This window comes from Telopea speciosissima, chromosome 5 (genome assembly GCF_018873765.1).
Source record: "Telopea speciosissima isolate NSW1024214 ecotype Mountain lineage chromosome 5, Tspe_v1, whole genome shotgun sequence".
NCBI classification, from domain to species: Eukaryota; Viridiplantae; Streptophyta; class Magnoliopsida; order Proteales; family Proteaceae; genus Telopea; species Telopea speciosissima.
Window position 1 is genome coordinate 63805627 of NC_057920.1, and position 11265 is coordinate 63816891.

Genomic DNA, 11265 nt, shown 5'->3' on the forward strand with positions numbered 1-11265 from the left:
GATTCACTCGAGAGAGGGAGTAGACTACAATGAGACTTTTTCTCCGGTCTCCTCGAAGGATTCTTTCAGGATGATCATGGCATTGGTAGCTCATTTTGATATGGAGCTGCATTAGATGGATGTTAAAACCGCCTTTCTCAATGGCAATCTTGATGAGGAAGTCTATATGGTTCACTGAGGGTTTTGCGGTGGATGATTCAGATCATCTTGTGTGTAGACTCAAGAAGTCTATCTACAGTCTCAAACAAGCTTCTAGGCGGTGGTATCGAAATTTGTGAGTGTTGTGACTTCGTTTGGTTTTATGGAAAACAAAGTGGATCGGTGTATATATCACAAGGTCGGTGGGAGCAAATTCTGTTTTCTCATTACGTATGTGGATGACATCCCCTTGCAAGCAGTGACCTAGGGATGTTGCATAATACAAAGTAATTTTTATCTAGGGAATTTGACATGAAGGACCTTGGTGAGGCCTCTTTTGTTCTTGGGATTGAGATCCATAGGGATCGTTCTCGCCGTTTATTAAGTCTTTCTCCGAGGGCTTATGTTGATTGTGTTATGGAGAGGTTCAGATATCTTGGATTGCAAACCTGGGAATGTTCCTGTTCTCAAGGGTGACAAAGCGAGTTCGACACGATTGCTCGAAAAATGAAGTGAGAGGGATGAAATGAAGAAGGTGCCTTATGCTAGCACACTTGGTAGTATCATGTATGCTCAGTGTCCATGCGGACGGATATTGCTTTTTGTGACGGAACTTCTTGGCGGTATCGATCGGATCCTGGTCTTAGCCACCGGGTTGCTACCAAGAAAGTATTGAGGTACTTGAAGGGGACAAGAGATTATATCTTGACTTACGACACGTTCCGAACTCAAGCTAGTGGGGTATCTGACTCGACTTTTCTTGGTCGTGAGGATGACAGAAATCCACATCGAGGTTATGTTTTCTTGATGGGAGGGGCGATATCATGGAAGAGTAAAAGCGGACATTGGTGACCACCGACTATGCGGTGCAAAGTTTGTAGCATGCTATGGGACTGCTACTCAGGCTATTTGGCTCAGAAATCTCATAAACGAGTTGACTATTGTAGATTTTGTGGATAGACCCATCCGGATATATTGTGATAAACTCTGCTTGTGTTGGTTATAAACAACAATAAAAAATTTAGAGGGTCTAAACACATAGAGGTCAAGTATTTGACCATAAAGGAGAGAGTAAAGGAATGTGACATTGTAATTGAGCATATTGGTACAGATGATATGGTTGCAGATCCCCTAACCAAAGGTCTTCGCCCTTGTGTTTTTGAGAGACATGTCATGAGCATGTGCTTAGTTGCATCATGGGATGTGGTTAGTTAGTGGGAGTTTGTTTTATTTTGCTTCATTGTAATTTAAAGTTTCTTTTCATCTGTATTTTTACCTTATGGTAAACCTTGGTTTATATATATATCAGGTGTCATTGCATGCAGTTTTTTTTAAACATGATGAATATATTTCTGATTTTAAATTCTTAAGGAATGTGTTAACCTTAAGCAAGGCTGGGGCATTAAGTTGTTAGCCTAAATGTATGTCTTGTAACACATAAAGTGTAACTCGAGTTATTTCTGATGAGACATATAAATTCATTAGAATCACAAAGTTTATTTCTCTAGTGAGCCTGTGCCACTTAAAGAAGAGAGATTTTGGACTGATAAATGGATAATACATAAGGAATCACTACGTGAGTATTATCTCATTGCCACACTACCACATTGCATCCATGTTAGTAGAGTTGAGGGCTCTCGTGACCATGGAAGGCTGCGTGTCGCTTGATCATAGATGCAGTTACCGCCATGATTCGGTGTCTAAAACTCTATGGGATATGATTGACTTTCTAATATGACCTCTAGACCAATTTATTTTAAAAATTATGCACATAAAGTTTTCTTAAAGAGTTGTTAGGTTGTGATTTGTTTTGGTCAAAACTGTTTTTAAATCTTTTTAAAAATAAGGAATTTAATGTAAGTCCAAGTGGGAGAATGTTAGAATTTTAGTTCTAATAAAATTTCATATGGACATAATTAAATCCCTAAATCAGGCTAATTAGGGTTTTGGTCTAATAAAGTGGGATCATTAAGTTATATTAGAAGTCTAATGTGGGTGGCTTAGTGTGGGCGGATAGATTCCTATTGGGATGTGATGAGTCGACCCTATAGGGATTACTATATAAGGAGAGCTAGGTCCCCCTCTACCCATTACAACTTATTATTCTCAATTGCTTTTGAGGATTGCATTCTTGAAAGAGAGGGAGATATTCGGTGTTCGTCGTCCTGCGCATTCGGTATTCTCATCAAGCCGGTTACTTTGGGAATAGAGGGGAAGCACCTAGATCTTTGTTCTTTATTTTTCGCTGCAATCATCATAACTATGGATGCGAAACAAGGTCAGTGGTTCTATCCCTATTTTCTATTATTTATTTGATTGTATTCTTGAACGCCCTATGAAGATCCTGGCTCATGGGATTTTGTCCCTATTTGGATCGATCTATTCTAGCACCCAATTCAACTTCGAGTTCCTTTTTTAAAGAAATCAAAACCGATTGGAAGCTGGACCATCTATCAGGTTGCAGGATGGGCATTTGGTTTATTGGTTCGCTCTCGATCAGTTTATTGTTGCATACATGAACCTTGGTTGGTTTTGTGGGGAGTCCACAAGAATCAGAGATACGAGGGTTACTTCAAGGGTTGAAAGGAGAAAAAATGCATAGATGGGCAAAAGTAGGGGTTTGGATGGACTGCCAAAAAATAGTAATATGATTAATGCAAAAAAGCTATGAAGGATGGTTGTGGGTGTTTCATTTGTTGATGTATGTATTTTAAAGAAGGATAGAAGAATTATTTCAATTGCCCACAAGTGAGTTGGGAGGGCTAGAACTGATAGGTTGGGTGTTAGCTTGAATGTTGAACATTTTTTATTTAGTTAAACCATTTATCTTTTCGTCTGAAAAAAAGTCATTTGTGGATCCCCAATAATTTTCCCTACGTAATTATATGCGTCACATTCATACTGATACTGTTACACACACTGTTGCAAGAATTTTGGGTTGATTCCTAATAGTCTAATTTGAAAATTTCATTGACAACATTATTGTTTGATACCTAACAGTCTAACGTAAAAATTTCATTGATGGGAGACGGTGGATATAGGTGTTGGGTTTTAGACCCAATTATTATGACTTGATTTGTTGGGCCCATATTGATTCTCGTAAAGGGGATCTAATGCAGACTGTCCATTGTGGGGATGGATTAGGTCTAGGGTTATATATATACATTTATGTTGGTCCCTGCAGCCACCACTTACATATATACAGAGTTTTTCTATTCTGCTCACAAGAAAGGAAAATGGATCCCTCCAAGTGGAAGGCTGTGGAAGATCAACATTCAGGGAGAGATGAAGAAATCGTTGATTACTACTGAGAAAAGGGAATTAAAACTTGGATCTACTGCAAACGAGAGGAACGGGTATGTGACCTTATTTATTATTCCCATGGATTGTATTCTAGCATTTGAGAAGGAATTAGGTCATTGTGTGTGTGAGTTTATTAAATCCCTAACAAGTGGCATCAGAGCCAGACCTTCACATGCTAGGATCGATTGTTAATAGTAGTGTAAATTTTCTTAGGTAGCCAAGGCTGCCGCATTAACGGACAACTGGGGAGGTCACAGTTGTAGGGATTGTTTTGATTTTGGCTGGTTGGAGAAATTTTTCCCAGCCAATGAACTAAACCTTGTCACCGTTATGTCGTGGTTTAAAAAAAAAAAAATCAATCAAAAACCAAAACAAAATAGGGGTTGTTTAGGTTCTTGGCCGGCAGGAGGAGGAGACATTCCATCCATTTGATGGCCAGTGGTGGTCATCAAGGACCGACGAACCTTCATCGAGGGTGGCGATGGGATTGCGGGCAGTGCAGTGGCCGACGATGATCTGGTCTCTATCCACACTTGCGGCTTGCCGCGTTTTCAAAAAAATGAAAAAAAGGTGTTTCAATTGGTCGGAGAAGTATTTTCCGTGTTCTAGGAGTAATGTACCCATCAGTAAAGGGGACAAGTTGAATAGAAGACAATGTCTGATGAACGATGTTAAGAAGGACTCTATGAAGGACAAGCCTTGTGCTTCTGCAATCGGGAGTTTGATGTATGCACAGGTTTGCACCCGGTCGGATATTGCTTTCGTAGTCAGTGTACTTGGGAGGTTTCAGGCGAATGTTGGATTGTCACTGGCACATAAAAACACTAGAAACACGTTTATGAAGTGTTACCAAATGGGCTCTAATGCTCCGAAATCAACATTTATGGTGAAATACAATGTAACGACCATATGAACAGGATGTCCGACCCTATCCCAAGTCGAAAACCGTTTAAGGTGAAGACCCATGGAAAAAACTTATAAGCCCGTAAACTAAATTCATGCAATAAAATAATATTAAATTTATTTATTTCAAATTAACCATGTTTGATGGACACAATCCAACACTACCTCTGGTGCGTTTGAGGGGGCTTGATAGAGATAAGCTTCCAACCTTAGATTGTTGCATGAGAATGTTCAATGTAAAAATTAGGTTCTTGATACCATGTTAACGCACAAATAATGTAATGTTGTGATTTCTATTCATATCTCTACAATGTAGAGTTTATATAATGAGTTATTGACCCAATCCCGCTACATTTTGGATCTCTTACGGCGCACTGGTATGGTTGACTGTAAACCAGTTCGGATGCCTATGTCCACCATTAAGGATTCGGATTCAAGGGGTCTCTATGCCAACCCGACAAAATACAGATCCGTGGTTGGGGCCCTACAATATGTTACACTTACTAGCCTTGATGTCGCATTTGCTGTTAATCGGGCCTGTCAATATATCATGCTCCCTCCAACAATCATTGGCAGCTTGTCAAACGTATTCCCAGGTACCTTAAGAGTACACATGGCCACGGTCTTCTATTGGAGCCTTCCTCCTCTCATCGTCTATAGGCCTTCACGGATGCTGACTGGGCTGGTGATGGTGGTGATCGCAAATCCACGGGTGGCTTTGCCATATTTCTTGGCCCTAATCTTATCTCCTGGACTTCACGGAAACAACATACCGTTGCACGTTCATCTACAGAGGCTAAATACAAAGCTTTGGTCGATGCCTCTGCAGAATTGATTTGGTTGGAATCTCTATTTTTGGAACTTGGTTTTCCTCTTCGTGGGTCCCACGTGTTATGGTGTGACAATATCGGTGCCACTTACCTCTCCGCCAATCCCGTATTTCATGCTCGCATCAAACACGTTGAGGCTGACTTCCACTTTGTTCATGCTCGTGTGGCCATAAACAGTTTCAGGTGCAATTTATCTCCACTCATGATCAGCTGGCTGACACTTTTATCAAAACTCTCTCCACCGCTCGCTTTGAGTTCTTACGGGACAAGCTAAAGATTCGGTTATCCGATTCTCCACCTTGAGGGGGTGTATTGAGGATATGATTCTCTCTCTCTCTCTCTCTCGATTGTACATTCCATAACCATCACTTCCTCTGTCTTAGGTAATCCATATCACATGTGAAAGATATTATCACATGTGATATCGATTTTATCTTAGAATAGGAAGTCTCTCTATGATCTCGGTTAGGATATTCTCTGTAATATTTGTTTCCATGTATACTTCTATCTCTTGTATCATGTATTTAATACTCCTCTATTGAGGAATCACAAATCAAGGAATATTATTGCATTGACATGAGTACATGAAAGAAACCCTAGACGAATTACGTCGAGTTACATATAGAATCATAATAAAAGAAGAAGACCCAAGGTATAGAAGTTGATATATACATGTGGTTCGACCAAAGAGAGAAATACGGATTGAGTTAGTTCCCAAAGTTTGAGTGGGTTACTCAATACTACGTGTCTACTACGCAATAATATCACGGGCACGTTTGGCTCCAACTCCGCGAAGAATCCTTTCTGCTCTTTCAAAGTTCCGTACCTTTTGGTCCAATAAGATATCCAAGGCTGTCAACCCATCTTTGTTCTTTACATTGACCTGCACAGCATTTTTAACAAGAAGGTTGCAATGATGTAGCAAGAACTCGACCACCTGTTGCAATGGAAACAGGTGAGAAAGGAAGATTAAGGATCAATCGATCGATGTAGAAGTTGAAGTTTCATTTAATTACCTCATGATGATGTCCTCTTAAAATTGCAAGATGCAAGACAGTGTTGCCTTCGTGGTCTTGGTCGCTTAGAAGGTCATGCTGCCAATGATATCGAAGCAAATTCACCAATGTTTTGAAGACTTCAACTTGATCATTCTTCAAAGCCAGATGAAGTGCAGTTTCCCTCTTAAGAGTTAGATGTGTGATACAAAAGGGGCAAGTGGAGAGCAATTCTTTCAACACATTGATGTGTCCAGCAATCGCTGCACAATGAAGAGGAGTTCTTCTTTCTCTACCTTTGAGATTACAAAGATCATTTTCAACTTTCAAGAGTTCCTTCACAATCTCTAGATTCCCATTTGCTGAAGCCAAGTGTAGAGGACATAATCCGTCAGGGTTAAGCTTCATAGTGAATGAAGGCATCAGATTTGCAATCTCTATAGCAAAAGAGGTATGACCAGCTATTACAGCCCAGTGTAATGGAGTATTAATGAATCGAATACTATTAATTTCATCAAGAATAGTTGGACGTTTGCCAAGTGATGCATACAGAGCATCTATATCTCCACTCTTAGACACTTCAATCAATTCCTGATCATCCATTATATGAAAAACCCTTGATGTTCAACCACCTATGTTTGCCAAGATGGAATAAATAAATTGTCTAATATACAAAAAAACTAGCACACAATGGGGCGGCAAAAATCCCAACCCCTATGAAAATAAGATCCAGATCTTCAGACACAAGGTGGTGCACATTGATCGCCTTACCCCTGCCCAAATGCCTTGCCTGAGCAAGGGTAAGGCAGTCATTGCACACGACCCTGTGTCTATGCAGCACAGGCAAAACAGGTCAGCGTGCCGTAGAAGATCTGTGTTGATGAAAATATAAGCAGAGAGACTTATTAATCTTTCTTATAAACTACAAGAGAAGAGGAAGAGATAGCTGCATGTAAAGGACTTACACTATTTTCAATTTTCACCACCTTGTTGAGCAAAACAATGACTTGTCCTACTGTACCTGCAATACTGGGTTTTATAGAATTTAATTCTATAGCATTAGGTCACTTCACTCATGATAAAGGAAGGCATTTCTTCCTTCTCTACAGGTGAAGGAAAGGACTTGGCTATTCTTCCTTTTCTACTGATGAAGGAAAGGATCAAGTTTCCCTTTACTTATGATGCAGGAATTCTTCGATCTTTATCTACCATTGAAGGAAAACTTTGGTCATATTCCTTGGTGGGAACTTAACTTTTCCCCAGACTACTAGCATGAGGGAAAAAATGATCCACCCATTGTCCCAAAAAGATTCTATCCAGCACTCTGCTCGGGCTGCATGTGCAGCACCGGACTGAGTGAGGCGTGAAAAGACCGCCTCACCCCTGCTATCCATATAAATACACTAGTGAACAAACATTAACCGAGTATATGGTGAATGAAACTAGAGTTGTGTCGTGGGGATTTTTCTCCTCTCAGGTTCCCCAATATGTAAGTTCTTGTAAGTACCCCTCTATCGTAACACGTAGCATTAGCTGATCGATCTAATGGTCAATATTTAATAACAAATTTTTAAGTTCTTATCTAACCCTGGTTACCCCAACCCATACCCTAACCCCGGTTTGATCAGCTAATACAGCCCAGTGTAATAGAGTATTAGTGAATCAAATACCATTAATTTCATTGAGAATAGATGGACGTCTGGCAAGTAATGCATACAGAGCATCTATATCTCCATTCCGGGCCACTTCAACCAATTCCTCCGCCTGATCAGCCATTATATATATATATATCACAAATGATAGATAATGATCCAATAAATAGGTACCCCTTCTCTCCTTAATTTCCTAATGTAGATGATGAAAATCCCTAGCTTTCATCAACAAAAAAAAAAAAAAGAAGCTTGTGATTTAATAAATTGTCTTATATACATAAAAACTAGCACAACATAAAAAAAAAAAAAAAAATATGAAATTAATTAAGGGTATATATAAAATTTAATTTCAACAAAAAAAGGCTTGTGATTTATTGGATGTGTACTTTTTATTTATTTATTTTGTGTATCTGATTGGTGCGTTTAAAAAAGCTTGCGAAATTGACTTGGTATAGGCATGGTGGGTCTGATTGTATTGATTGCATCTTTTGGAATAACTGGTTATTCCTTACATCGAGACCAAATTGGTTTCTGTTTGTGACACGTGTGCCGAATTATATATAAGGAAGTTGAAATCTATGTTGACGAAACGACTCTCAAATCAAAGACTAGGGTGGGGCACACACACAATCCCCCCCGCCCCAACTCAACACCCACACATCGGCGAAATTTTGCTGCTACACTAGTAGTAGGAATGTTCTAGCTAAGAAAATGGAATCTTAAAGGATATTTTAGAAAATACCAAAACTTAGGAGGGTATTTATGAATCCAAAGAGAAAGTGAATTATTTCATTTCCTTGGCTGCTAGCCTTGTAGCAACAAAATTTTTTTCCCCCCACACACACACAAACTAACATTATAGAGAAAGCCACCTAGAATGGAAGAACCAAAAGAATTAAAAAATAAAAAAACAGAGCAAAGTTATCTAGGACAGTCTAAATATCTGCCTTGTGGTAGATTGGATGGTACCAAATTTTGTGGTTAAGTAGACTTCAAGGTCCTTTCAAGTTTTAGACCAAACAGAGTTATCAAGTGGGAAAATAAATCTTTAAACATGGATTAAAATCTTTTACAGTGGGGGCATCTTGTTGTGCACTTCAATGCGGGCTTTATAGCTCGAAATGTGGAAGAAGCTTAATTCACCCAATGGTGCGAGCTCAATGCAAGACTTTTTTTTTTTTCTTTCTTCTAGAATACGACACTATTGGATATCGCATCTTCTATGTGTCGGGCTCTTATGCCCGCATTGTAGTACACTGCAAGATTAAGGCATTGTAGAGGTTTTTTTCCCTTTAAAAATATGGAGAATATGCATGAGAGGGTTTATGGACATACAGGACAAATGAAAAAAAACAAGGATGCAAGGTCGAATAGATGGATGGATATTTAATTGGAGCAAACTGAAATATTAAGGTTGAGGTGTTGAGCGGAGCACCTCCAGTCCCAGCTGCACACTGGTCCCTCCTCCTCCTTCTAATAGAAAATGGTCTTCTTTCCACTACAAATACATAAAACAAAAACATCGCTTTGTCCTACCCTGCATGCAATGCTGGGTTTTGTAGAATTTAATTCTATAGCATGAGGTCACTTCATCCAAAGTGAAGGAAAGGACTTCTTCCTTCCCTACCGGTGAAGCAAAGGTGGTGTAAGGAATTCTTCTTTTCTTTACTTTTTGCTGCTAAAAAACAAAAACCTAATTCTACTTCCTTATTTACCCGTGAAGGAAAAGATTGAATTTCCCTTCACCCATAGTGAAGGCTCCATTTGGTTGCAAGGGGAATTAAAGGGAAGGGAAGGGAAATTTTTCAAACCTAAAAAAGAAACTTTTGTAATCATTACCATATGTGATTATATAAACTATTTAAATTTCTTACCATATATAGTAAAGGTACATTTCACATGTAATATTTATTTTACATTTTAAACCAAAGGGAATTGGATGCAAAGAAAAGTGGAATTTAATAACCAAATATGGAATGATTTGGAGTTTCCATATTTGGAGTTATTGATATTGTCACATGGTGTCACAGGGGGTAATGATTACAAAAATTCATTCTTTAAGTATGAAAATTTCCCTTCCATTCCCTTTAATTCCCCTTGCAACCAAACGGAGCCGAAGGAATTCTGCCTTTTCTACGATCAGTGAGGGAAAATATTGATCATACTTCTTGGTGGTAGATTTCCCAAAGGCTACGAGCATAATGGAAAAAATGGTTCACCCACAGACAGGGTTTTAGGAATCGGTATAGGATCCGTATCAGTATTCTGGATCGATATGTAATACGGTATGGACATATGATAAAATGGCAAAAAAAAGTGCCGGTGAACTCAAAACAGTATAATACGATCGATTTGGACCAATACATTTTGGTTATGGTATTGGTTTCAGAACTGGCTGATGCCTGTTTCGATACCATGAACTAAAACCCTGAAGCAAAAAGTCTGTTTGGACAAGCGATTTTAAATTATATACATTTTTTAAGGGAAAATTATGCGTACACCCCTGGTACTTAGCCTTAAATACAAATTAACCCAAGGTTTCAAAAAGTGAACAAGTACACCCCTATAGTTTCAAAACTATGCTAAACTAACTGTCCATTAGGCATCCAACGTTAAGTAATGATGTGACGTTGAGAGTGGATATGAAAATATACTTTTACCCTTTCATAACAAGGAGTGAGGCGGCTTGTCAATCAGACATGTTCGAGGGGAGGGGGCAGTAATTTACCCTGATATGATCCATATGACCTCGTACCCACTTAATTAAGACTAATTTTTAACAAAGAACCACAATCCCACCATTAAGGCATTAACCCTTTTTCTTCTTTTTTTATTCTAACCTGTCAAGGTTTAGCCTTTCTGGTTTCTACAACAAAGGATTTGGGGTAGAGGGAAGCCCAAGCCCCATCCTACCAAGAACCACTCTAAGGCTTAGGCTTTGAGAGAGAGAGAGAGAGAGAGAGAGGGGCATCGCCCAATGAGGCATCTGACGGTTGGGCTGTGCTGCACACATCCCAACGGTTGACTGGGCATGTGTCGAGATGTGGGAGGCAGAGTCCAACCATCGGATGCCTCATTGGGCTCTCCACTCAGTGGAGATGATGTAGGCCCAGACCAAGGCCACTTGGACCACCGAATAATTGTAAGAACACCAGCCCATATTCAAGCTCAAAAGCTTAGGTTCAACCCAAGGCCTAACACTTAGGATTGACCCATAATGCAAAGTAAGCCCATGACTAACATTTCTTAGTCTTTGTTATGTCATGTTAGAGGTTTAATCTCAGCCATAAAATCTTATTGTAAATGGATGGTCAGGATAAGGTAGGAGATTTTAAGGTTTGATATGTGAAACCCTTCACATCCTTAGTGTTTGATGATGTGGCATCCATTTTTCCAAAGATTCTCTTGGTCCAAGCTCCTTCAACTACTTCTCCCAAGAGTCTT

General features: G+C 39.3%; 1 protein-coding gene across 1 annotated transcript in view; it reads right to left on the reverse strand.

Moving 5' to 3' along the window:
- The window catches only part of LOC122663252 (ankyrin-1-like), a 30247-nt gene extending 23475 nt beyond the window's left edge, over positions 1-6772 (reverse strand). The window contains exons 1-2 of the mRNA XM_043858940.1: positions 6191-6772; positions 5930-6111 (exon numbers count right to left, since the gene is read on the reverse strand). Of these exons, the coding sequence (XP_043714875.1) occupies positions 5930-6111; positions 6191-6772 (764 nt within the window). The remainder of the gene's footprint in view (positions 1-5929; positions 6112-6190) is intronic.
- Between the last annotated feature and the right edge of the window lie 4493 nt (positions 6773-11265).